The sequence below is a fragment of the Gymnogyps californianus genome, chromosome 7 (assembly GCF_018139145.2).
Source record: "Gymnogyps californianus isolate 813 chromosome 7, ASM1813914v2, whole genome shotgun sequence".
NCBI classification, from domain to species: Eukaryota; Metazoa; Chordata; class Aves; order Accipitriformes; family Cathartidae; genus Gymnogyps; species Gymnogyps californianus.
In genome coordinates, this window is record NC_059477.1 from 9,554,043 (window position 1) to 9,581,727 (window position 27,685).

The window sequence follows — 27,685 nt, forward strand, 5'->3', positions numbered from 1 at the left end:
AAAAAATTATTCTAACAGCCACCTTCTAAGAACTCTGTAACGCAGACTGACCTGCAAGAATGCAGTGAATTAAAAGCATCTATACTTGCCTTAGGCTTCAGAGCTGTAACTGTTTAGTGGCACAAACAAGTTTAAAATGAGATATACAGTAAACTACTGGCAGATGCATCATCTTTATAATAGAAGTAGCCAAAACACAAGAGAAAGGACAAAAGTGTCAACTGACAGTTCCATTTATTTAAAATGGCAAAAGAATATTCCATCGGGGAAAAAACCACTGCTTTTAGAACTACTGGCTGTGTAAAGACAAAGCCATGAATAAGGCCATTGCTTTAAATCTCACAAGAAAATTTCACCCCGGTCAATACAATTGAAGTATAGAAGTAATGAAAACAAACTGCTGCATACAGAACACAAGTACAAGGTGTAGCTCAAGAAACAAGTACTTGATTTTTGTATTCCAATAAAGACTGACATTCAGCTAGTTACAACAAGACAAAAGCATTAAGTCACCACGTGTGATACTCTGTAGCGCTGTTAACCTCAGTAACCCAGGGCACCAACAATAAGTCAGTTTAGCAATGTTTTCCATTTAAAGACATACGTTGTGTGCTCTAGGTCCTTTAAACTTTCTTTCTCTTGAGCTTTTGCAGGGGGCATATCAGTCTTCCTGGGCACAACACACTAAATTGAACCAGTCATTTATTTTCTAAGCAGCAGCTGATCGATCTAGCATTTCTGAATGGTAGAGAAGTAGCTGTGCAATCCCTGTGAGTCACACTGGCCACTGCGGCCCTCCCAGGCACTGGGAATAGATAGCAGTGGGTTGAGAAGCTGCAGCAGCAACTGTGTCACAGAGTCACAGACGGGTTGAGGTTGGAGGGACCTCTGGAGGTCGTCTTGTCCAACCCCTCTGCTCAAGCAGGGCCACCTAGAGCCGGTTGCCCAGGTCCTGTACCTGAGGGATCCAGCATGAGTGTTGTGCAGTCCCTCTGCCCAGCTGCATGCCAGTTAGCAGTCTGGACTAATACAGGCCCTTAGTCATGGGGGGCCAAGAGTCGTACATGCCAAGAGACCAGCTGCTTAAGAGAACTTTGCCTCTTAACTCTTCAAACATGCTGAGAAACAAACCTGTTCCTCCTCTGGTAGAAGCACAACTTCATCCTTTAAGTACCAAAGACTGCATATCCTGCAGCCATTACTCGGTATAAATTTACCTTCTTCACTTTCCTGTGCCTTACCCTAATTGCAAAAACACTTCACTATCAAAGCCTGTAGCATCTTCTAGCTATTCAAATCAACAATTAAATAAATGCCCTGGTTCATAGTGCATGAGAAAATTAAGTTCCATTCCACCTGTTATAACCTAAATGGGGCACGTATTATTGTAAAAGACATGAGTGACCAGATCCTCACCTTGGTAGATTAAGCACAGTGAGTAAAAACATATTCCAACCCCTTTTGCACTCTGTAAGAGTATGTTCTCGTTTTGTCCAATACTGCTGCTAGACAGCATGACTGCAGTCTGTAGAAGCTTTAGTATGGATTGTACATGTTGAGTTGCAAGCTCAGCATGTGCCCATGCAGCTTTAAGGTGGTATCCTAAAAAGTGCTCTTTATGAGAAAGATTGTGCTAGATATCCTACACAAGAAGACCTTGCCTTAAGAAACAAGCAAAAATGAAATGGAGGTGACATTTTTGGCTTAGGTTCTCTCAGTATGCCATGCCCTTAGAAAAGATAAAACCAGGACAAACTTCAGCAGCGCATGGATTCAGTGTTGCATATACCTGTAGAGTGTTTCTCTTCTCCTTTCTGTGATGCAGATGAAAATTCAAAGCTATGAAAGTTCTTCAGAATTAGTTACGCAGAAGGTGCAAGCTTTCTGAACAGAACCTCTGCAAAAGAACTAGCTTTCCTTCAAAGCCTTCTATGTACAACTGTTTTAAATGTTAAATTTAACTAATTCCCTTAAACAAAAAACCGCAGGTTTCTCCATCACTCTTGCTAAGGACTTCTCATTCCTATCCTCCTCTCTTCTTCCACTCTGGCGCGGTATCTTACCAAGTGGAAATTCTTTAACAACTTCTAAACAAAAAAAGTGCATGTAAGGAGGCTACTCAGACTGCTGTTTATATTCCCATTAGTTAAAAATTGCTACTGGACCTTCAGGTTGAGAAACCAAAGAATTGGAGTGAAGCGTGTCACCAAGTCATTGACTGCGCAGCAGGATGCATAAGCTATCAGCTGTGTTAATGATGCAGTAAAAAGCTCAACCTTTAAGTTGAATATGCTGAACACATCTGCAACAAGAAAAGTAAATGTCAATTAAACAAGCCAAGTAAAGCCCTAATACTTTAGCCTTTGCTAACCACAGAGCACAACCAGGTCCTCCCCAAATAGCACCAGATTCACATCTTGGGATCAAACTAGCATAGGGAAAAAAAGCCATGTTTTAATTTGGAATTTTTTTTCTGAAGTACACCCCGAAAGGATGACAATGCTCTGTTAAAAGGCAGTACCTCGCCAGCATTGCCAGGGCAACACTGCCAAGCTGCGTACCTGCTCTAGCTTCCCTCCCCACCCAGACCCCACAGGAAGGACGACAGCGTTATTCCTTCCTCCTTTCCTGTCTTCCCTCCCCCTGCAAGATACACCCGGGAAGCTTCGCTCTCCTGGTCTTCAGCCCTATCCCCACAAACAAGTGGAAAGAACAATTGATAGCAATCCCAGTCTAACTCTGGATTCCCAGCTTTCCCTACGCATTTCAAGAGAGGCGTTCTGAAGTGTTCACTTAAGTGTCTGATATATGTCTGAAGGGGAAAAAAAGGAAAAAAGCAAGTTCCAGCTCAACCCTCCCTCAAAAGGCTGTTTTATGATACATACCACAGTATCAATCTCTGCTGGGCCCACCATCCGAGACACCTCATCAAATTCTTCAGGAGACATGGGGAGCAGATTTTCTGGAGACTGGAGCCTGGAAGGGTGGCTGATAGAAAGAGAAGAGCAGGGACAAACCTTCACTAAAGAAGTGAGGCACAGCTGGACTACCATGTCTGGCTCGGAGTCCAGAAGGGCCACTAATGAGGTCCCTTGTGAAGAAGACCTAGCCTCTGAGCGATACACCATGCTTTACAAAGCCAGCATGGCTTTAAATGAAAACTGGGACTACTCAGAGATCTACATTCTAATCAAACAAGTCTAACAAGTCTTGAAGAACTTGCTTTTCAAGAAATTATTTGCCAGTACAACTACCTGCAAGTTTCTAGGGTTTTTACCTAAAAATGGTGTTTCAAACACAGCACTGCATGAATGTGGTGCAATCAGATCCTCAAAGAGAAAGAGAGGAAAGATTTGATAAGGGGCACCTACACCTTAAATACTGTGAAGAGACATGAACTACAGCTAAAAAGTTATTATCAGTTCCTGGAAATCCAGCATTTCTGTGGAAACTTACACTTCAGATACAGAGATTAACTCAGTCTTGATGTAACCATTTCCCTTGGGACCATCCAAATCCATAGGCTCTGGTGCTTCAAGGAGGAAAAAAAAAAAAAAGCTTGTTTTTTTTTTTAGCACATTTACTTCACATTGCCATCTTTACTGTACCAAAAATAAAGCCTGTGACCCAGATAATGTGCAAGTCTCTCTCTCTCATGCATTTGACAGCACTATGGTTAATTTATTCCATTTTTTAGTCAGATTTTCCTTTTTGCTTTTCCCCTACAGAAAACAGGGAACAAAACCGCCCCTGAAGTTTGATGTAGCTGTATCAATACATCCTGCTAGGCCCACACAGCCAGGCTTTTACACATCAGTCCTGTGTAACAGTCAAATATGAGTCATGGTTCCAGCTGTTAGTAGGAACCCACATCCCAAATACCTCACAGGCTCACGTGAAAGCTGAATTAGAGGGCCAGCGACAATTATGTTTTCAGTTTTTGATCTGACTAGCTCTCATGTTGTGCCTCTTTAAAAACAGACCTTTTCTTAACCTATTAGAGCTTAGGTGCCTGTTCTCACTTTTCAGCTGAGCAGCACTCAAGCATGGGATAGGCTGCCAAGACATTCAGTCCAACTGCTACCCTTTCTTTCTTTGCTACAGGAATTATACAGTGCCCAAGTACCGCAAGAACAAACATCACACACTGTATGAGCCATTTATAGCACTTACCCTCCTTAGGCCTGGAGTAGTATTTGCCAAAGGCATTGTCTTTGGGTATATCTGGGTACAGAAATCTCAGTGGATTTTCAGGAATGTTTTCAGCTGCCATCACTTTGTAGTTGCGAATGATATCAGGGAAAGTGACAGCAGAGAGCTCCTTCTTGGTGTATGGTTCCACCGAATGGAACTGGGGCTCTGCAGATGAGAGAAGCAGTGACTATAAAGGCGGTCTCAAAGTTTTTTCTAAAACTGTCCAGAAAAGCTGCAGCCACTTCCACAAATTCAGAGGCCACGTGAGCAAAAGGCTTACCTGGATGACACCTACTGTGCTGCAGGTAAATATTTAATGACTGTCAAAGGGAACACAATTGTTTTGTGGGGTAGGAAGGCATACAGGGGGATAGCATATAGTGATGGCTCTTGGTGTATTTTGTATTCAGAATGACTGGGGTGACCTGTCCGTGGAAATTAACTGCAATATTTCATTAACTAATTTAAGTTGTGCTACCTTTTCAACTTTCTTCCAAATGATGTCATTCAAACTCCATTGCCTATTAGGAAGTTTGGTCCTAATACACCACCTGGAGCTCTTACGAATCATAGAGACAGACAGATAAAGCCTCCCTGAATGCTCCAAATACTATCACCCTTCTTTGCTTAATTTTTGGATGTCTCAGCTGTGAAGGCGGCAAAGGGAAAGAAGTCATTCAAGTACATTCAGCAGTTTCTCTTCCAGCTGTTGTAGGTCTTGGGCTCATCCAAGTGAAGTGTCAACAGCTGCACCATCCTGGCCGGTGGGGCTGATCTAAGTAGTATGATAAGGGAAGAACCCTGATTGGACACAGGGGAGATTGTGTCTTTTTGCAGCTTTTAAGTCTCTAGGCTTCCTTGAAAGAGGATAACAGAGTAGTCCAGCTAACTGAAGCAGCAAGCTCTTCATCAGCCCTTCTTCTGGAAATGGGAGGAAGGAGAACTGCTTGGAAAAATGAAGTAAGTGAATATGTGGTTTACCTAGGGAGAATGTGGGAAGGAAGGAACAAATGCATTGGACTATGAGTTAAAGCAAGCTGTTTGAGAAAGGAGTGTTGCACACAAGGTGAAGTAGTGGGAGAGAACAATAATACAGAGGGCTGAATGTGGCTGTAGTGAACTTTTCCTGGGAAAGAAATCTTCGATGGGGAAGATGATATGGGTTTGGAGGGAGATGCAGGTGTGTATGTACTAAAGGTGTCTTGCTAGGAGGGAGCCTAAGAAGGCAGGGGAGACAGCCTAGGCAGTTTGTCCTCAAGAAACTTTCAGGCCAGAAGCAGTACCTGGGAAGTGTTACTAGTCCTAGCTGAAACCTTCAACAATCCACTGTGTGGCTTATGAGCTACACCAAGTAAGGTATGTGTCTGCTATTGCTTGTGGCCTGTTGCTTGTAAGGGTGGGGACTGCTAGGGTGGTATATTGTATTGGTTCTCAGTGTGAAAGAGAGCATAAAAACTTCTTGTTCTGATGTAAGCTTGTATTTTGAAGACAAAGATGTTCTGTGTTACTGACTTACCATTTTGAGATCCTTCTACCCAAGTAAATGTGATTGCTCCCTCTCTGCTGCTTTCACTGAATCTTAGTAAAAATGTTCCTGGACTCTGGTCTTTCAGTAAAGCACGTTCTTTCTCTTTGCTGATGAAACCCATGATGCAGCTGTAATGTTGAAAAGAAAAAGTTGAGTTTACTCCTCGATACAAAATCTAAGCAGTGCTGGGCTAGCTAGGAAAACTAAAAAGCTTTTGTCACGTAAAAGAGCTGAAGTACTTGTAAAAGCCTCACAGAATGCTTTGTCTTGTGAGCAGCTGGAAAGCTAGCAGTAGGACTGACAGGTTGGAGCTGCCCTGTGGAAGCCATGAATCACCACAGCTTCCCTCAGCACTCTTCCTTTGGCCTGGTGGCTTATACAAACACTTTTCTGAGCTTGGAATAAAAGAGATTGTCCTTTGCTGTCAAAGCTGGGCTGTGGAAGCAGAAGTAAAGTTGTACGTGTGTAATATGGTCAGATCCCAGCTAGCAGTTTTAACTTCAAAAGTATGTTAAAGAACAGTTGTTTCTCCTCTTTGGCTGATGAAACAAAGTTTGCTAGCTACCAGATTGCATTCATACAGGTGTGGGGTTTGTTTTATTCCTTGTGCACATTTTCTAGATGAGCTGTTAAGCTTGTGTGACTTCAACCCCCCAAATTCACTATGCTCAGCAAATGTCATTGTGTGGGCAACGAGGCCAATGTGGTAATTATAAGAAATGGACTGGTCTGAACAGGTAGTGGGGAGGGAGTTGTACAAGCCAGCACTAGGGCATAACCCTGGTCAAACCCCAACTGCTTTCTTAAAAAGGTCAGAGTTTCTTTGCACTGCCTCTTATTCCTCAAAATACTCTATTAATAATGAAGTTTTGAGTACTACTACTGTCCTTCTGTGCATTAAGTTAGGGAAAGTGCTTTTTGCACAAAAACTACTAAATAATCATGATTTAGCTTAGAATTTCAGATGCTGTAAGCTGTCCTGTTTTATGGGGTTTTGTGGTTTTGGTTTGTTTTTTTTTTTTTTAAATGGCATGCTTTAGGTAACAAATGCGTTCGGTAGTAAATATCCTGTGTATAATAGTCTTTTGCCTTCCTATCCTTCAAGGATGAGGAAAGGCAAATGTTCTTGAGGCTGTAATACTTATTCTTTTGTATATGAAGGGAGTCTCTATCCTAATGAATACTATAGATTTGTCTTTCCCACTCAAGTATCTTTGCAGCTGGCAAGAGTTTTCCCTTCTGTTTCCCTTTTTGCATTTCTAGGAAACAAAGATCTGTGACTATCCAGCAAAGCTAGCTGAGAGAGGAAAAACTAATAGTACTAAATCTCTGGTTTTGATTACATTCAGGATTTAACTTGCACCTCTTCTTTCTGTTAAACCCTAAACAGGGGATTGCTCTCAGTTATGACAGCAATGAGTAATGCTATTCAAGACTGTATACTATCAAAGCCACATGCAAAACCAATCCTGTAGGCACACAGCCATACTGAGGCAGAACACCAAATAGGACAGAACTGCAACTCTGCTTTCAATAATGGTGGCAAAAGTTCCTACTACACTGGAGTCCACTTAGCTTAGGAATGTGTAGGTTTTAGGCAGTGAAACAAGGCTTGTACTATAAAGGGCTTTGACCAAACTCATCTGGAGCTAGGGGGTAATAACTTGAAGCCTGCTGCTGAATGTAGCAAGACAAGAGCAATCCTGCTGTTGTAGATCCTGCAAACTTGTGGGATACTAGAATGCTCCACTGTGAGTGTGCTAGTGACAGGGTTTCATAATATGGCTAAACCTAAAATGCAGGATTCTGACCTTGGTTAAACCTGTTTCTGGCACCAATTACTCCTGAAATCGGCAATACCAGAATCAAAAGTTTACTAAATCAGTATTAAAGGGCAAAAGGAACTGGTTTTTCATCTGGCAGATTCTTACTACTTAATACTCCATTAAAATCAGTAAGACTACTTTCTGGGCTCATATTGCAGATACAGAAGTTCAGAGTCTGGCTGCTGCCACCTACAGGAGGCTCACAATAATGTTTGCTTGTGGGTAGGTTGGTTGGTTTGGTGGTTTTTTTTAAGATGGATGATCACTTTATGACTTATACTTTGTTGTACTTCAGTCTTCCCTGTCAAACACAAAAGGCTCTGTTCTAGGGTGTGGAAAGAACCTACTTACAGCAGGAGCAGAGGCAAAAAAAATATCTAACATTCAAAGCCCTGCTCTGTGACTTAAATGGGACAGCTTGGTCATCTGACACTTTTGCTTTAAGCAGTTGCCTCATTAGAGGCTTCCTTGCTACTAGAATTCATTTGTCTCGGATTTTTCTGGTTGCAAGTTCCACTTTATTTGATCCAAAGTATCTGCACAAACAACCTCACAACCTGAGGATGCAACTGCTAGCCTAAATGAGAGGTCTGAGGCAATGACCATGTCTTTGTTAACTTCACTCAGGTCTTACCCATCATTCCAGAGACACAGGAGGTGTTTCTTAATAAGCTCCAGGATTCCCTCAATCCACAGCCAAAAGGGGAAATTTTTATCATTTATATTTTCCTGAAATTCAGAATATGGAAAGTCAGGGGTGGGAGGGGGGAGAACAGGGATAATGAAACATGAGTTTTGTTAAGCAGAGAGGAAGCAAGCTCTTGATCCTGCCAGCATCTACTTGTTCTTGCATTTTTCTCCCCTCTTTCTTCTTTCCCACCCTTCTCGTATGATTTTTTTTTTAACCTTTCTGTTTCTCTACTCCAGAAGGACAGAAACTATTGGGAATGACACATGTACTGAATCTTAAGGCAAGAGGCAGTGTGAGAGAAATGCCTGCCTGAGCCTACAGTACCCACAAGCATGTGATCCATCACCTCTCATGCAATGACACTGGTCTAAGAGCAGAGAAAAGGCTCTGGTTCCTGCCTGGACACTGTCTTTATTGGAGCTCTTGGACATCCAAACCATCCCATGGGGCTTTCAACCAGGCTGGCTAGCAGAACAGCTTAGAGACACTTTCTGTTCGGACTCGGATTTCAATTCCTCACGAGATGAACTTGAGTGCTTGTAGGTCACCAGAGCTTTGCTCTTCCCCTGGAGTCTGCTCCTGCCTGCTGTCATCTTCTGCTTATCTATACCAGTTTAGGGCCTAAGAGTCCTGCTGTCTTGCTGCAGCCAGGGCTATGAAATCTCATGATGTGGCTTTCTGCCATCATGCTGACCCTCTTGGCCGCCCTGTGCCAATCCCTAATCCACTTGCCCCTGGGCTGGGAAATGTCCTTCACTATGACAGAGAAGAATCATTCATCTTGCTGGTTTTTTTGACATTTTCTCTAATAGTTAAAATGGAGGATTATTCTATTAATAGCAACTGCATTAATAATAAGATGCTGTGTTTGAAAGATGCATTTTTCTATATAGTTTACATGGCTCAGAAGCAATCTCAAAATCATCTACTCCTTGCTATTACAAGCCATTTTTCCTGCTGCTGCTACTTTAATGTCACCAACAAAACCTCCCACAACCATGTAAGCTCTAGAATGATTAGAGTACATTACTGAAAAAGAAAGCACCCTGGGAAAAAAAAAAAAAACCTCGAACAAACCCCACAACAAACCAAGACAAAGCTCCCTCTTCCATCTCAATTTATAAATTGTGTTCATACCTTGCAGAACCTTGTCCAAGGAATAAGGCCATCGTGAGATCCTCCGCTTGTTGGCCCTGAACAGAATAAATTGACTTCAGTCATGTTCTATAAGCTACTTAGGCTGAAAGGAAAGTACTTATAGCACCAAGTTCTGAGTGTTTACAACTCTGAGCTGTCGGGACTAAGAAAAGAAATGGAAGGCTACTGTATTTGCATGGCTAGTGCAGGGAGAGCTTGCGAAGTTCCCCTCTGGAGAAGTTCACTGCATCAGAATGACCAAATGTATTTAAACAGACCTTGTGTAATGGCAACCAATTCATTCTGATACTTTCTAAGCTGTGCTACACCTATCCCTTGCCAAGTTCAAAATCCTTCCAGGAAGGAGACTGAAATCTTGCACATATCTTCTCCAGCAAAACAAGAGAACTGCAACCCATAAGCTTTTCTGTAGGAGCTCAGCAGACCCTACAATATCTTTCTGAGATTAAACACTTTCCTGTCTCAATTCTGGTGAATTGTAGGCTTTTGCCCCAGAAACTCTTGACTTCTAGGTCTGCCCCAACCACAGACTCATCTAATTCCTGTTGCAATCATTTCCCCTGCCTTGTTTTTATGTTAACAGTGTTTCATAACCACATCCAAACCACAAAGAAAATCCTATGCTGTGACTACTGTAGCTAGAGCTTTGCAGACCCTGACTGTATTCAGAGCCACACTCTTTCCATTACAGATCATGCTATGGATTTCAATGAAGTCAGAAATATGCTTCTTTTCCCCCTCATCTCTCTAAAAATAAGTTGGGTTAGGGAGCTTGTTTCTGATGCTGCTAATGTTAGAGACCAAGATTCTGTCAACTTTCACATCACAAAAACAGCAGGTGGCTTGTATCCTGGTACCATGTTAGATTCTGTGTCCCCTTGCACTTAAGGAATCCTGAATAATAGTGTTCAACTATCTGGAGTTTTTTTCAGTAGTGAAATACTTTTAGCTGTAGAAATATTTAAATAGCATCCCTACTGTTACCAGAGCTTGACAAAATCTCAAGTTCTGAAATGCAAGGTGACCATATGTGACCAATAAGGTGACCATGACCAAATATGTCAGTGGTCACTTTGTCTTCATGATGGTTAATTACACTAAAAAAATTACTCTCCTTGCAGAATTCTGAAAAGTAATCTATTAAATCAGTAAGCTTTTTGTCAGATCTTATGTCTTGGGGTACTGAGAGGAAGGGAATTAGAGACTGGAATGCTGTACTTAACACCTAGACCCACTAATGTCAAATCCCTTTAAATATAAATGCTTCCTGAAATTAGTGGAATATACTGAATCAACAGTATTTTTCTCTAGAGTCTACTATGCAGACTCAGTAGCAGTGTCAAGTGCCCTGCCTATCAGGCAAACTGACAAGGAGTTTGGAAACGAAACTCATGGCTGATTACGCTTTTACTAAGGACTCTTGTCTGGGAGATGTTCAATTTGATATCCTTTAATAGTTTCATAGTGTTTGCACTTTGATATTGCAACTGTGTTTATGCAGATGGAGTAAACCCCCACTGTAGTTGGGGGCACGCATGAAATTAAAATTAATGGAGATAGATTTAAAAACACACACACACAAAAAAAAAGCCAAGAAACAGCCACCTCAAAGATTGATTATACATGTGCATTACTCCAGTAGCTCTTCAAAAGGCAGAAGTAGCCCCAATCTGCACTGCCCTAATGCACAGAACTCCTAAGTTAGAACTGCAGATTTTTTCATGACCCAACCTTCATTTACAAACTCTACCATATTGAACACTGGAAAATACTTCATTGCTATAAAGTGATACTGTATGAGGGGAAAAGGTGTGAGAGGAAATGAAAACTTAAAATACATTGCAGAAAAGATGTAGAATTAGCTTCAGTTGAAACAGGCTATCTGTGATGGAAGCAGGCCATACCAAGTAGCTTCTCTCCCAGCATGCTCAGCTGATCTGCATTAAGTCCTCTCTTTGTTACAGAAGAAAACTGCCAACTCAGAACTTCAGAAAGTTTAGACCACTTTGCATAAGGTGGATTCAGAAAGAAGGACAAGTTCTAGAATGGAAGGGAAAAATACCATCTATAGTTAATAAACATTGATTTTGGAATGCCATTAGAATTTACGAAAGTGTATTACCAAAACAAAATGCAGATTTAAGAACGGATGTCAGCTTGAGACAACTCTGCAAAAGCAGGCTGCTGTTCTGACAGGCACTCTTAACCAGGAAAAGCAATCTCTGGGACTCTGCTTTGGACATGTCTTCTCCCAGTGGGCAGAATTCCTAGATTCCTCAAGTGCGCTGTATTTGAATTCTTGAATGTTTATTTGGCTTCTCACTGTGTACTGTATATACTGAATACAATGTGTACTATCCTTATGTGGGTTTCAGACACTGCTCTGTTTAGGATAGGGAAGTAAGTCACTGTGCCTCTCTACACCTGAAAGCCGTTAAGAGTCGTCTGCATGGAAAAAATGCAGCAGCAGCTGCTTGTATACATGCAATGCTTGAAAATTACATCATAGTATTTCTGACACAATTTTTTTTTTTGGCAAATACCTTGGGATCAGTAGACAGCATGTTGAACCACAAGATAGAAGCCCATCCACTTGGAAGCTGGCTCACGTTTGATATCACAACAATGGGAAGGGATGTGGTCTGAAAGGCACACAAAAGGAAACATGTCAGACTATCCTGTACTGCTGCTGCAGTCCTCCTCTAATTACCCACAAACACATTTCCATTGTAATTCCCTCCTTGCATGGTCTTAACTTTTTCACTTGAAGTTTATATGTAGGGGAGAGAATGTTGGTATGATGAAGTACTAGAAAGACTTAGGTGATTCTTGTCTGATAAAGACTTTCATTTAGTGTCAGTTATGACAGCACTAATAGTAACGGTTAGAGTTCATAGCATATTGCTTCTGAAATAAATGGAAACTGATACCTAGAGAGCTTAAAGCACAGGGTTGGTTATCAGACACTTTGCAAAGCACATCTACTCTTATTTACCCAGAGATTTGACAGCATTCTCACTGTATGTGTCTATACAGAGATGTTGTGAAGTGTCATTCGTATATTTTGAAATAACTGAAAGTGCCTGATATCCAGCATGAGTGACATACAGGAATTTAAGTCCATCTGCTTCATCTAAGACATACCTCTAGGTCTATTACCAAGCCAGGCTGGCACAGCTGCGTCTCAAAACTCAGAGAGTGAAGTTCTTCTGTTACAATGAGAGGACCCTTTAAAAAAAAAAAAAACAACAAACCAAAACCAAAAGAAAACCTTTCAGGGACTCAAAATTGCTTGGGTGGAAGGTAAGGGGATTTATCATGGGGAAAAACCTTTTCTGCCAAGGTTACTTGCTCTAGACCTCAGAACCAGTTTACAGGTTGTCTTGGTTTCAGCTGGGACAGAGTTAACTCTCTTCTTAGTAGCTGGTACAGTGCTGGATTTTTGGATTTAGTGTGAGAATAATGTTGATAACACTCTGAGGTTTTAGTTGTTGCTAAGTAGCGCTTGTCTTAAGGATTTTCAGTTTCCCATGCTCTGCCAGCAAGCAGGTGCACAAGAAGCTGGGAGGGAGCAGAGCCAGGGCAGCTGACCTGAACTAGCCAAAGGGGTATTCCATACCATAGGATGTCATGCCCAGTGTATAAATGGGGGGGGGAGTTGGCTGGGAGGGGCAGATCGCTGCTCTGGCATCGGTCACAGGTGGTGAGCAATTGCATTGTACATCACTTGGCTTTTCTTGGATTTTATTTCTCTTTGTTATATTCCTTTTCATTAGTATTATATTTATTTATTCTTAGTTAATATTATATTTTATTTTACTTATTAAACCGTTCTTCTCTCAACCCACGAGTTTTACTTCTTTTCTTCCCCCCCGCCCCGATCCTCCTCCCCATCCCAGTGGGAGGGGGAAGTGGCTGCGTGGTGCTTAGTTGCTGGCTGGGGTTAAACCATGACACAGGTCAAAGTCAAGTGACAATGCTAACTTCCTAAAACTGCCTGTTAGAATGGCAGTTGGTTGGTTTTTTTTTATTTTTGGCTCCTACGTAGAAGCTATAGAAAAATCTGTCCTTGCCAGAAAGTCCTGTTAAAGCTAGATACCAGTGAGAGAGAGTCCAGAGGGACACCATTCTGGCAGTTCTCCTCACTTGTAGACACCTTCTGCACAGATCATTTCCTAGAAACACTGAACTCCCCTCCTATTGATCTGTCATCCTGTGTGTTTCTTCATGGGGCTGGGCAGAGCTTTGTCTTAAATGCCTGAATGCCTTTTTAGTATTATGCAAAAGCTTTACAAACAAGGTTAGTGCTGCTTACCTCATTTGTTCTGCTTCCTGCATTTTTCTGTTCTTTCAGTTGCTGCAAATGAACAAAAAAACCTGTCACTCATTTACCTCAGCCACAAACAAAAGTGGTAGAGGATGGAAATGTTTGCATGCTCTAGTTGCTCAACTGTATGCAAACTTGCTGCACTAGTGTCTGATTCTATTTGGTTCTAAGCTGTGGAAGCCAAAGGATTAAACTGTAGGTAACTACTACTTTTTTATAAACTATTCATCTGTGAAAATAGATATTGCACCGTTATGATGTAATGCCTTTATGTAAGACACCTTCTAAGAACAGAAGCAGTGTGAAATCAGGAAGGATCAGGTGAAATACTGATTTATCAAAGTACCCTTCTGAATTGGACAATAAACTCCAGACACTGTCTGTTCTGGACAACAAAGGGAGCAAGGGAGACTTCCACGTTCACTGGTTCAGGACTTGCATTTGTCCTTTCCTGTTGTAATGATGGAACCAATCTGATTTATCTCACAATCTGCAGATCAAAAGTGTTGTATAGTCTGCTGAAGGCACTGAATTTCTTGTAGCTGCCCACTCCTAGACAACTTTCATCTTCCAGACTCAAAGCTCTTTAAACTACTCCAAGCTTTCCTACCTATGGGCCTTCCTCTGAAAGGCCCAAAACAGCATTTCTAGGCTTCTTTTTCTTCTTCCTCCAAAGAACTCATTGCAACATAAGCTGTGTGGCAGTAAATACTCGTTTGCATTTCTGGCCCTATTTCAGTGACAAAAGCAATAGCATTTCAATTGAAACAGGCCAAAGATTTCAAAAAGGGAAGAACAAAGAAAAAGGGAGAGATGATCACAGTTCCTCTTATACAAAAGTAAACAATTACTTCAATGACAAAAGCAATTTGTCTTTCCTACCACACCCTCTACCCACACAATTAAATGGATGTGTCAATAAAAGAAAAAAAAAAATCGTCTACCAAGTGCCTGAATTCTGCTGCTAGACTTCCATTAGTAGATTCTTCCATGTTCATTACTTTTGTGTTTGTTCCCAAAATATTAAATTTCCTGAACCTTCACAAAGAGAGAGAGAGAAAAGAGTTAAGAATCTCAAATTCATTGAAAGAACCCAACATTAATATACAAAATTGTGATGCCACGTACCCTTTGACCGAGTTCTTCTCGCTTACATCTCTGTCAAAAAAAAAAAAAGACAATCTTTTAAAGATTCTGCCACAGACAAGAGAAAACCTGCGTGTTTTAGTAGCTGACAGAGCTGACTGAGAACTGGTAAAATGCTTCTGTGAAATCTTTTGTGCAAAAGAGGAGGTAATTGGTTCAAGCAGTCAAAATAAATATTGTGCTACACAGGCTGTCTTTTACTGAGCCTTAAATTTTGCTATGAGGGCTTTATAATCAAAGAAAGTAATTTCTTTTACTACATAGGTTTTAACTCTTGCTCTGAGAAAGAAATTATATAGTACTGTCATTCTAAATCTGCTATACAACTCGTTGAATAAATTGCTGCATCACTTGAATTGGTTTTCCTGCCACTTGGGATTTTACTGAGTTGCATTATATCTTGTGCACTTCTCAAAGCCTCAGCTCCCACACGCACATAAGAATTTCTTTTCCTTTTCCCCATTCCATGCAAGTTTCTGGACCCCAGAGCTGTTTCAAGTAAACAAAATGCTGTCTAAAGACTTGAATGGGAAAACAAAAATCCACCTGCTTTCTTAAAAGCAGAGTCACTGTTGTTATTTTGGAGAGCCTGTTACCTTTCTTTCCCTGCCCTTAAAGTAAGTGCTAAATTCATCTGAACTGTATTGCTTATAAAAAGCTGAACTTGCTTACAAAAGATCGGTAGTAGTCTGTTTAGATTGCTGTAAGTTTTTCACTAATTGAGAACATGTCATATGCTAAAGGTACACTGTTTATACCCCTAATTTCAAAGACAGCTTTAGGATAGCTAGATTCCTTACTAGAGGCTACCCAAAAAGTAAGATATTTTAAAGACACGACTGAATTATGTGACTGGAAACAGTGGAGTTCAATTCTATGCTTTCATCTAGTGCTAGCCCAAGTGAAACATCCACAACAGAGAAGTGGTTTTGCAGTGCATGTGCTGCCCAAGTGCTGCTCTGTACCTAGACTAATTTAGCAGAAGTGAGTTCTCCTCGGCACACCTGAGTAGAGCTGGTGGCAAGAAGCTGAGGCTGGCTGTACTTCGTGACACGACTCTAATGGCAGAGAGAGATTTAGGGCAAGGGCATGGGTAAGAAAAAGGGAGGATGTACCTGCTGCCATGGAGAACCAGCCTACTCCTGGCCAGCTCAACACTTAAAATAGACTGCCTTTCCGATTTCTGAACATGGGGGCTGCTTACCATTAATGTGCACAGGGATGAGAAAAATGCAACGTACTTATCAAATAAAACTTTCACTTTCAAGTTGTAGTTCAATTCCTGCAATTTCACCAGCAATCTGGAAAGAGAAATTTTTTTTAAATTACTGCAATTGAAAAGACAGGTTCTCTTCGTATCACATTGCTTATCACAGATATATTTAAGCTGCACAACTCAGGGCCACATACAGGCTCCACGCTCACTCCATACAAGATGGCATTTAGAGAGGAAACTAGATGGGCAAATGAGTTATTCTTTTGCATGACAAAGTGGTCTGCATGTGTCTTCTGCTGTTTAGTTGTGTTTCTTATACGCTCAATACCCCCCCACACTTCTGGTAAAGGGTAAAAGCCGAATGCAAGTTAAATTTTGCTAGAAGATATCCCCCTGCCACATGGCACCTTCCTCCTCCTGACCTTAGCACTTGGGCTACACTGTAAGATGTGCAATCCTCCCAGCTGTAGGAAGCCAATGACATGGAAGGCTTACCACAAAACAAGAACGAGGAAGGGGAAAACATACCTCAGCTTTACAGTAAACTGTACTCCTGTCTTCAGGACTAATGGCCTCTGAGGATGTGTTGGCATGCAAGGCTGCCTCTCTACCACGAAAGAGCTATGGAAAGAACATATTAAAGGCACTTTAATTTATCAATGTTGTCTTTAAGGAATGAGAAATTACATAAAAAGTGAACTTTAAAAGAATGGTGATTTACCAGTAGTACTATACACTTTATTCATTCAGTTTCAATCTATACAGAGGTCTGTGCATTTGTTTTTTTCATTTGTATCAATGGGGCTAGAAATATTGCAAGTATAAAGCGATTTCATAAGGGTTGGCTTTATCTAAATACATTGATGGCTTGAGGAGGGAGAGTGGTACCTCAAACCTCCCTGAAATCAAACAGCATGTTAACACTGTGATGTAACTAGCATAATCCAAGTGAGGAGTGTTGCTTTGTTTGCCATTCCCAGCGCTTGCTAAATTCTTACGGTTACAGCGCTGTGTTGACATGTGTATCAACACATGCCCAAGAGCTAGATAAGCTAGCTGGGGATTTGATGAGGGCTAGCTAATGCCACGAAGCAAACTCCTGAGGCTAACCTGTTCTGATACACCCCAAACTGTTGCCGTCTTGGGCACTGTTTGTGTAGCACTGTGCTGTGTAGACATAAATCCTGAAGTATTTCTACTGTTACCAAGTCCTAGGCAGCATGGAGACTTTTCTACTATACTCACAGGCAAGATAACTAAACAGCAGCTGGACTTCTACAGCTTTTCCTCATTGCCTTCGCTTCATTGAAAAGCAGTCTTCCACTTGAAGATTAGTGGTCAAAGCATCTGAATGGGACTCTGGAAACCTGAGTTCTAGCCCCTGTAACAGGGTGTTACCTACTGTATCTAAGCCCCTGCTCTTATTTGCTAGATTCAAGTCTTCTGCAGCATTAATTTTTGTCTACTGTATATTTACAGAACGGGACTCTGATCTGATGTGGGGCAACTACCAGCTACAGTAACTTGCATCATAGAGATGGCACAGAGATAGGGCTGGCCTCCCTATGCTGGAGACAAAGAGGATGCATCCAGAGACAAAGGGCTGGAGAATCCAGTGTGTATTTATCTTGGGCATAGCTTGGTGCGGATGGTGTCTTGCCTCCATTTACTTGAACTTTGCAGGGCTGAAGCTTAAAGCAAGAAATGGACTAACCGACTAGAAGTTTGATTCTGTAATGAATGCATATTGTAGCATAGCTCCTGCAAACTTAAATCATGACTGATCACAAACCCTTTCCATGGGCCTAAACCTGTGGAAACCCTAGATAGAGTAAATCTCAAAAACGGTCATTTAGTTTAATGTTTGTGACAAACTTAGGAAAACCTCAGAAAATGCAAAGTTAGCGTGCAGGAAATAGTGAGGGAACAGAAGGGAAGGTGCTTTCCATCCATTTATTCACGCAAACGCAAAAAGACCCTTCTGTCTGTTACCTCTGGATGAGTTGTTTGAAAAGACTGTATGTTCGGTCCTGCAGAACTTGTTTATTTTTTGTGATGGGATCAGGATCATAGGTAAACTTCTGTTCCAGTTCCTCAAGCTTTTTGAGCTGCTGACGAACTTGCTGTAGACTTTCAGCAACAATGGTGAACCTACAATTACACAATTTTATTACTTCTAGCGTGTTTTTGTATTGTAATAATGCTGAGGCACCAGCCAGATGACTGTTCCTAAGGATTAGGCAGTGCACAGAGAACACTTCTTGCTCACTGGAAATGTGGTGAGGTAATAAAATCAATGAAATGTAGTCATACTGTAACAGAATGAAAATGCATAATATAAATAATCAGTATATTTCACAGATCTGGTGTTCCTTCATAACACACTTCAAGTTCCTGTCCAATGCAGTCCTTGACTAGAGACTTACCAGTTCTGTAGCTGGTCAAGACAGGCATTGGGTGGGCCACCAATGCATGCAGTCTGTTGCCTGTGTTTCCACTCCACCAGCTCCTCATTAATAAGAGCACTCTGTGTGTGCTCTGTGGTGTTCAGCAGCTGTACTATCTTGTTCACCACTTCCTATAGAGAATATTAAATTACCCTGTTCATTAAAAATACTCCACACAAGAAAACTAAGTACTGTTTTAGTTAATGCTATCTGTCTTGCAAAACTCTGCAAGGACCTCAAAGTAATAGTTTCTGTCAACAGAGGATGTTTTCTAAAAACATCTGCTTCTTTTTAGCTGGAGTATTTGCTAGATTAAGTGGAGAAACAAAGCACATTCAGTATTGCTGAATTCTGAAGAGCTAGTGTCTCACATCCATGTATGTCCCAAGTGTATATCTGGGATCACCCAGTGCTTGCTGTAGCTTTGAGCACTGCAATGACAGTGAGCACACTTAACTCTAATATAACTGCAAATTTTTTAATCAGTTTTTTTCCTCAAGAACATGACTATTGATATGATGCCTTTTCCCTCTCATTGTTCTTTTAGCTTTACCTGACAGAGTTTGATGAAGGTTGCTAGAAGAGAAATAAAATTGCTTACAGAGATTCTAGATTTTCAGTCAGGATGGAAAGAATGAAATCTTAGTTCAACTGAAAGTAGTACAAAAATTTTCTTTTATATAATTTGATATGTCAATCCAATGAAAATGTGTTCAAAATGAAGTGCTGTTGCCTTCTGAAAGAAAACTGGAGCGCTACCTTTCTCTTGAGGTCAAGTGATAAAAACATCTTCTTGAGATTCATCTGTTCTTTCTTATATTCCTCCTGTGACACACCATTGGACTCGTGCTCTGTAAAATAAGTCCAAATTGTGAGGGTGAAGCTGAAGGAGTGCTGAAGTATGGGTTGGGTTAACAGTGGAGGGAGGAGGGGACCTGCCTGGCTATCAAGTGAAGTACATCTTTAAAGCTTAAGGGAGGAAATATTTACTGTCTCCTAGATTTTTTTTTTCATTCCTCCTTTCCCCCTTCTGAAAGGACAGAGTCTATGCTTAAAGCACTAATGCAAGGAAAAGCCACTATCCCAGTGAAGTAATTGAGATGCGAGTTTGCTTGCTTTTTAGAGCAAGAACCTGATTTAAAATAATGATTATATTGTGTAAAGATACACACTGAGCAATTTGTTCTCATGCTGACTTCAGACATGAATCATTCATATTACTTAACCTGGCAACAGAAGTTAACTGTTATTTCAAGGGAGGATGTTTACAGCCTCCTGAGGGTAGCCCAGGCTGACAGATCCTACGTAGTCGCCCTAGCTACTACCTCTGCTGCCTACTGACCTTAAGTTAGAAGTTCCTGTCTGCCTCACAGAACCACTACCTGCCCCCAAGTACAAAGAGCAAGATCGTGGCTCAATGCTCCCCTTAGTATCTTCTGAACATGTCCCTCTTCTGAGGGACAGTCAACTGCCAATTTGTGTTGCAAACTGAAGCCTTTTCTAGAACAAAGTAGTCAAAAAGAGACACAGATCTATATAAGAAACCAGTGTAGACTACAGCTGCATGTGCTTCCCTCAGTATACAAGAACCTACAAAACTTGAAGCAGGAAGGCATTTGTGAAATACAAGATGGCAAAGAGAAGTCTAAACTTAACTATTTAGGCGTATGGTTTAATGGTCACAGAGTCTATAGGGTTTGCTATTTCTAGTTGCAAAGGGACGTAAAGGACAAAGGAATGCTGCGTTAACAAAGAGGCTCTCTTGTAAGAACAGACAGATGCAGACAATGCATTTTTCAGGAATTTAGGTTTCGGCGTGAAGCAGAATTAATGAAGGAGAGACATTATCAAAGCAGAATTAATGAAGGAGAGACATTACCAGTAAGTTTGGCTGCGTATCGTTTAGTTTTCTGACGTAAGACAGCAGAGTTTACTCTTACAACTATATGCAATAGGGTATGTCCTTGATAAATTACTCACCTCTGTTCTGCAAGGTTTTACATTTAAAGTCATATTCATCTTGCATATCCTCTAATGTCTTGATGTCTTGCTCCACATCCTATAAAGCACAAATGAAGGTGGCCACAATTACTCAATGGTTTCATGTAATGCAAGACTACTTCTGATTAGGAACTGCCTGGTACCAGCCCTTTACAGAGATGAAGTCCAGTTTTGTAGCAATGCTTTTTCCTGAACACCCTAACAGGAAATATCCCTAAACTTAATCACCTTCTATTCACTCTCCCTCCCTCTTCTCAGCTAACTAAAATCTGTTAATTATAAAATACGGAAAAGTCCTCATTGCCTAGCCATACAAGTTCACAGAGTTTAGGAGAACCTAGGCTACAGTGGAAAAACTTGGAACAGCACATGGCATTTTAAACAAACTTCCAAATTCTTAGGTATTGCTTGGAGAAAAGCTTTCTGTCATGACAGTATTTGTTAAGACAATAAACATCTATATGCTAAATGAAAATCTGTTTTCTAGTTAACAACAAATTGGTCAGTATATGATTTCTTCAGAGTTTTTCCTCAGTTGCTAGTATTTCAGAAGGGTAAAACGTTGCTAAAACTTAGGCACAAGAAACTTGATCTTGCTATAAACCAATGAAATCTCAATCTGTATTATGGTGCTACTGACAAATAATTACTTTCCACTTTCAGACAATCACTGGTTATAGACTTGAAAACCAAACCATTACTGTATTTTTATCTGTCATTTTAGAAAGTCTTATGTACTGAAAGTTTTTCAACATCTGTGAATCAACAAACACTACTTTAAATAGTTATACTATACTTACTATAACACTGTTTTTTACAGCCTTAACTTTTGCATCAAGTTCCTTCTGTTTGTCCAGCATCCCAATCACAGTGTTCTGTATGCTCCCCACTTCCATCTGAGGGAATCAAGCAGAACAACAACAGAAGTCAAACCAGAGTGACCCATGACAGCAAATACTTTTTTTCATTAATGTAAGTTAGTGGCTTTTGTTGACAAACAACCTGATGAAGCATGACTTGCTCTGATAAATCATACTAAGGTTTTATAATACAAAATCAAGTTCAGGTGAACTTGCAAGAAACAAGGGAGGATTAAAAAATGCTTGTTTTGTGGTGATGCTGCATTCTTTTCATCATAGCACTAGAAAGCTATTAACATTCTGCTTTCTCTCTGCACAAATCCATTATTTTGTTTGCTTACCTTCATGTATCTCCTAAATGTATTTCAAGAAAACAATCCTGAAGGCTGGATGACATCTACATCAAGTATTAGATTCATCCATACAGGATATGGGGAGAAACAGGCTAAGAGCAAGAACAAGACAGGTCTGTCTACAGGCAAATGGGGTAACTTGGTATGCAGTTTCTTTCCTACAGGGCATTCAAGCACATTTTAGATCTCTGTAGAGTTTCTTTGAAAGCTGACCTCAATATCATTCGGGAAGTTTATTGCATGACATAACTCAGGGAGAGCTGCAGTAATCTGAAAGACAGGATTTTTCATTCCACACATTAACAGTACTATTGGTGTTAGAAACTTGCTGTTCCTCCAATGTGGGACAGTCAGGAATGCATTGTTGCTCTGATTAACACTTCAACTTAAGCTAAGGTCATCTAAAGTATTTATTTCGGTAAACTGCTAAAGGTCCCCCATCACAGATTTAAGTCAGACTATTAAGGCAATCTGAGCATACTCTAACATTTGGGATTCTCCTTTGGTTTTCATGCTGCTTGTAATTGTGCTTGCTCTGCGTTCTATCTTCTCAGCTTTGGGAAATGAGAACATTTACCAGAAAGCACAGGTAGGGCATGGTGTTGTACCTGGTGCCAACAGTAAGTATAGGAGGACTTATTTCCCTTTTTGATGACCCAAATATATTGCATGCTGGAAAGGCAGTTGTGAGTGCTTTGTCATGTGCCAGAACAGAAACTGAACAGCTGTGCTGCAGCTACAAGGGCTCTGTCAGTCACATTTTTAGAGGAGCTGTTTTGGACACAGTTGCATTAGGCCCCTTGTTGAAAGCCTATGCCTGAGTGCTCTTTCCACTCTACCAACACGCATTCAAAAACTTGGCCTAAAGGGAAGTGCGTCAGTGTCAGAACTTAACGTGCTTGGTCAGTCATCACTTTATTACTACATAAGTGGATTACATCTAGCTATATAGTTTGCATGCCTTTCCCAACTGCAGAATTTTTTTTATTGCAAAACAGTTCTCCTTGCAAAGGAAAAAACAAAAAGATAAAAAGTCAGAGAACAGATGAGGAAGGATATGGCTTTACCTACGGTTCAGAGGAAAGAAATGAGCTTCACTTAAAAACCAAAAATAGAAAGAAATACTTGGAGATAACTGGGAAGGAGAATGATGCATCACTTTCACAGAGAGACAGTCCAGAGAAGCACTAAGGCTCAGCTGCTTAATACAGAGTAAATTCAGGAGTAAAATGCAGAAGAAAAAAGCTAAAATCTTGCTGGAGAAATAAGGCAAGCACTAATCACTAAATTGTAGTAAAATCTGATGAGGACATCAGGCTATACTACAGAAGCATTAAAAAAAAAAAAAACAGTGTAGCTTTTACATCGCTCAAGGAATAAAAATTACTTCCTGGCAATTTCCCCTCCAAATGCTTCATGTAGCACAAACAAGCCACGCTGTCCAGATGGTACATATCAGTGTTCATTCTTCTGTCTTTAAGAAACAGAGAGAGGGCAGCCTGTTTCCTCTTTCAGTCTTCTCCCACTCCCTCCGTCCCAAATAATAGGAAAGGGTAGATACAACTGCAGTAGACATTCCAAGACTGTTACCTGATTTGACAACTGGGCACTGTTCAGTATTTTCCTCTCTTCTTTCAGACAGTTGTAGATGATCATTGCCATGTGTATTGGGTCTTCTTGGAAGTTATCCTGGCATTAGAGACAGTATACTGTTAAAGTTCATACCCATAATTTCTTGTCCTTCAGTCAACAGAGTGGCAAAAAGATTAGCAGGTGACTGTGTGTGAGCCTTGGGGCACGCATTGGTCATGGCATGCTCCAAGACTACAAGGGAGTGTGACAGCTGCAACCATCTCCAAGAATGAGTTTCTATTTTAGTTCATTAGTGTACGAAGAGATGAGAATCGGCACAAAACAACAGGAAAGGGTCAGAGACGTTACTGGGAGAAGTGAGATACTACTGTACAGTCCTAGAGAGAGCTCATCTTCTCTCGAGAGCCACCCTCCCACACCTTTGAAGTATAGCTGCTGGTTTTGAAGGGCAGTTGTTCTATTTGACAGGTACAGCTCTTGCTCAGTGATGCAAAGGAGATATGTTAGCTGTCACTTATGAACACACAGTCAAGGCTGGATACAAATTCAACCTTATTGTTTTACATGCATATAAAGTTGAAACATGCTCTCGATTGAGTACTACCCTGCTCTGCCCAGGATGGTGCTGCCCCGGGAGGGGCCACTGAGCTGTTCCAGCCTTCTTGACTGATCTTTCATTGCTGATCTGTCCTTACTATCAGCTAAATACAGCCTGGTCATGTTCTCTTCTCAGGAAACAGTCCCCTAGTCACCGACTTGTGGTGAGGAGAAGCCAGGTGTGTGGGAAATAGGCTGTGGAGAAGGTGACTCTATGGAAGATCCTCTGGCATAGAGCCCTACAGGGAGGAGGGGAGGACTAACGAAAGTAATTAAGTCCACTAAGGATATGTTCTGCACTGCCACTTACTACTAATTGCTTTGGCCCTTTTCTTTGTCAGTACAATACGATGCACAGAAGTGCTGTCTAATGACAAGTCCTTTGCTATTAACTGTAGTTCTGCAGTTACATGGGAAGGATTTCTTCCTGTGTTTCTTCTGCATCAGAAGCTTATTAGGACACCAGCTGGGGAAGGGGTGGGGTAAGTGAAACTACATTCCAGTAAGCACTACAAATACATATGGTAACCACCTTACAAACTGCAACTTTCTTTTTTTCTAGAGTTCTCAGAAAATGTAACTGTACTGGTAACGAAACTGTAACTTTCTAACTGTAGCCAACTAAACCAAAAATGGAGCCACACTTGAATTCTGACTTCTAAATTAGGATTCTCACACATTCTCTGTGAAAATCCTTCATCGCAGGGTAGTTTGCTTAGAGGCATCCAATTGCGCTACTGAAGCAATTCAAGCAAATGTATAGGCATATACCCCAGGCATACCTGAAGATTACGTTTGCTTTTCCTTATGTTGTGTTGCAGTAAAAAGTTGTTTTCTATCAAGAATCTACTAAATTGATCATCGAGCTGTGACAGCAGGTCATGGAATAACACCGTAGCAAAAGATACGTTGTTGGCTGCATGTTCCCTAGAATAATTTAAGGCATGCTTGTGTTAAATACTTTCAATACAGCATTAAAGCATACAGGAGTACTTTATTTTTAATCCCCAACTCCAGTTGTAGTATATGCAAGCGGTAAGAATTACCTTCAAACATAAGCCAGTTTCATTCTCTCAACTCTGACTTTACTTTCCTTGATACAGAAATGTTGTTTTTCTCTGTATTGTTCTTGCCACATTCTGTGCAACTTCATTTACTCATTTCATGCACATCAACAAGCAAAAAGTGAACCTGATGCATGTGCACATTGTACCACTCTTCTAAAAGAAGACACTCCACAGAAATCTTGGCAAAAGTTCAAAGTCTGCGAACAGCGAGAGACTGAGCTGCCAAGGTAGTAACCGATCGGTCTTAAAACAGCCGCTTTTGTTACAGACCAACCAAGGGAAATATGAGATAGTACACTTGTTAGTCTAGGTGTCAGGCCCCTCTAGAAAGCCCTGAAGAGAGGCAGGAATGCAGGTTATAGCATCCACACAGCTACTGAAGTGTCCTACCAGTAAAGGTTCACCTAGCAGCTTGCTTCCCCAGTGCTTTTCTGTTCCCTGTAACTGCATGTCTGAGAAAATTGCTTATGACGCAACCTGAAGGCCAATTTCTAAGCTTACCAATCCTGGTTTTCCAGCCACTGTGCCAGGTACTGTCTGATTTCCATAGGAAAGCTGTCATCGTATAGCTGGTGAACTTGCTCCAAAAACTTTGAATCAAGTTGCTGTAGCTGATACCACTGAGTCATCCTGAGGAGGGCAAAAAAAAAATCAGTGTAAATGTTTAAGTAGTATTTGCACTGAAGTGGTGAAAAGTAACTCATTGAAAGTTTTCATGAAAAATGGCAAAATCGGAGGAGTAGGAAGGAAAAGTATTTCTAGCAAACGGAAACATTTTATTTTTAGCTGTAACAATTTTAGAAAGCTAATCATTACAACTGAATACTTCTGTACTTGTTTTAATTAAAAAAAATTTAAAATTGCAAATTAAGACAGTGTGCTACTGCATGAAAAATAACTCATAGCTATATCACCCTTCCCTATGAAAACTTGCCTTTTTTTTTTTTCCCTTTAAACCCCTTTTCACAGCATTTAGGGTGCTGGTAGTGTTACTGCTCTCTTGCTTAGTAGGAATACAGGAATGAGGACCTGTGTGTTTGATACAGGATCTCGATCCTGCAGAGTACAGGTATGTGGAGTTTCACCTTTTGTTGGTGCAGATGTACTCCCCATCACCACAAGGTGGGAAAAGCGTGAGTGGAAAATCAAAGAAACCTCTAGGGGCCCACTTTCAGGGGCTATTTGTGTCCTCACTTACCTGCTCTGAAAATGGTCTAGGTCTCAAGTCACTTTAAATGGAGAAGTATTGGAGAGCTGGGGTTTTTTTCTACTATATGCTTTAGTTCCCATGATCAAATTTTCAGCCTAAATTAAGTAATCTCTGCAGCAGACACAGCTTACTTAAAATGAACTAATATGACTGAGAGAAGCCGTGCTGTACAATAACAGTTCTAGGACAGAGTGGTTGTACGTTCCGATGTATGGTGTCCGGCTGCAGATCAGTTACCATCTCCTCACTGGGATGCAGGTTAGCATCTTGTAGCGGAAATGGCATGTAAAGATATGTCCAGGGAACAGTCCAGGCTGAGAACGTGGGTGGTGAGATGCAAGTCCACTCGCATCTGTAACTTTTAAAAAAGTGTGACAGGACCTATCCAAGGAACAGGGCAGCATTGGGGTGAAGGACTACCTTATACAAGGCTTCGTGCCAAATTCATTAGTGTTTGTATGCCAGTTCCCTAAGCTATGCAGGAGGAGCGAATGAGAGTTAAAAATGCTACTATGTTTAAAGCGAGGGCTTTGAAGTATTTTTATGTGCCTGGGATTCAGATTACAAGTAACATAGCATTGAGTATGCTGTAGTGGCACCAAGGCAAACAGTTAAACATCACACTGGTGAGGAAAGCTGGAAGAATTTGTCTCAATGCATGGAGTTAGTCCATTCTTTTTTTTCCCTAGTGCTTAAATGAAGATGTACTCCAATATTCCTGTGTCTTAAAGCAACTAGACTGGGAAAGGACTTGGGAGTGGTGGCAGAGAACCATTCAAAGAGCTGGTTACAGAGCAATATGATAGTGCAGCAAATGCAATCCTTGGGGATGCAAGCAGGGAAACACTGGAAAAGTGGGAAGTCAGCACCTTTTTTTGGAGTTTTTTGGGGAAGGCATTAGAGAGACCAATACTGGGACACAGGGCTGAGCTTGCCATTGACAAACTGACAAGTGAAGTGGTGCAGGATGGAAAAACCCATTTTGTTGTTCTGCCTTCCCCTGGATAAGAGCAATAGGATCGCAGCCCACACGCACCCCTGGAGAAAAGGGGCCTTATTCGCAGCCGTGCGGGTCTGTGTGCCTCGGTAACACCCGTGCTCGAGGGCGGCCTCCACAGCTAAGCTCGGACTCGTTCCCGGCTGCCCTCTAACTACATTTAACCCCGCCGCCTCCTAACCATGCCATTCTTCATGTCACTCCCGACTTCCCGGGTGACCGCCGCCGAACCACGCGATGGCAGCTCGGGAGCAAAGGGCGGGGGGACAGCCGTCCCTGCCGCCTGCGACCTCGCACGCCTCCACCCCCCGCCACCGCGGCTCGACGGGCCGGACAGCGCTCCCCCGCAGCCCCGGCCCACCCTCGCCGCAGCCGTTGGCGACCGTTAGCCCCCGCTCGCTCGCCCACCCGCGCCGCCCGCACTTACTCGTGGCACGAGGCTGCGCTCCGGCTCCGCGCCGCGGCTCTCGCTTC

General features: G+C 41.5%; 1 protein-coding gene across 1 annotated transcript; it reads right to left on the reverse strand.

Annotated features, from left to right (window-relative positions):
* Positions 1–217: 217 nt before the first annotated feature.
* Positions 218–27,685, reverse strand: STAT1 (signal transducer and activator of transcription 1). The gene is made up of 24 exons (XM_050899466.1): positions 27,639–27,685; positions 25,506–25,634; positions 24,720–24,864; positions 23,338–23,436; positions 21,335–21,430; positions 20,514–20,592; positions 19,293–19,384; positions 18,513–18,664; positions 18,079–18,237; positions 16,615–16,707; positions 16,112–16,171; positions 14,853–14,882; positions 14,669–14,762; positions 13,713–13,754; positions 12,542–12,625; positions 11,941–12,039; positions 11,302–11,437; positions 9,377–9,432; positions 8,183–8,277; positions 5,711–5,850; positions 4,174–4,359; positions 3,457–3,532; positions 2,886–2,988; positions 218–2,302 (listed from the first exon to the last, which is right to left on the reverse strand). The coding sequence occupies exons 2-24, from the start codon at positions 25,631–25,633 to the stop codon at positions 2,279–2,281; spliced, it is 2,268 nt and encodes a 755-aa protein (XP_050755423.1). The 5' UTR covers position 25,634; positions 27,639–27,685; the 3' UTR covers positions 218–2,278.

Coding starts and splice junctions, on each gene's coding strand:
- STAT1 (XM_050899466.1), bottom strand. CDS start 25,633: ATGACTCAGTGGTATCAGCTACAGCAACTTGATTCAAAGTTTTTGGAG. Junction 18,665..19,292: donor CACTTGACCTCAAGAGAAAG/GTAGCGCTCCAG, acceptor TATTCTCTATAG/GAAGTGGTGAACAAGATAGT. Junction 14,763..14,852: donor GAGAAGAACTCGGTCAAAGG/GTACGTGGCATC, acceptor CTCTTTGTGAAG/GTTCAGGAAATTTAATATTT.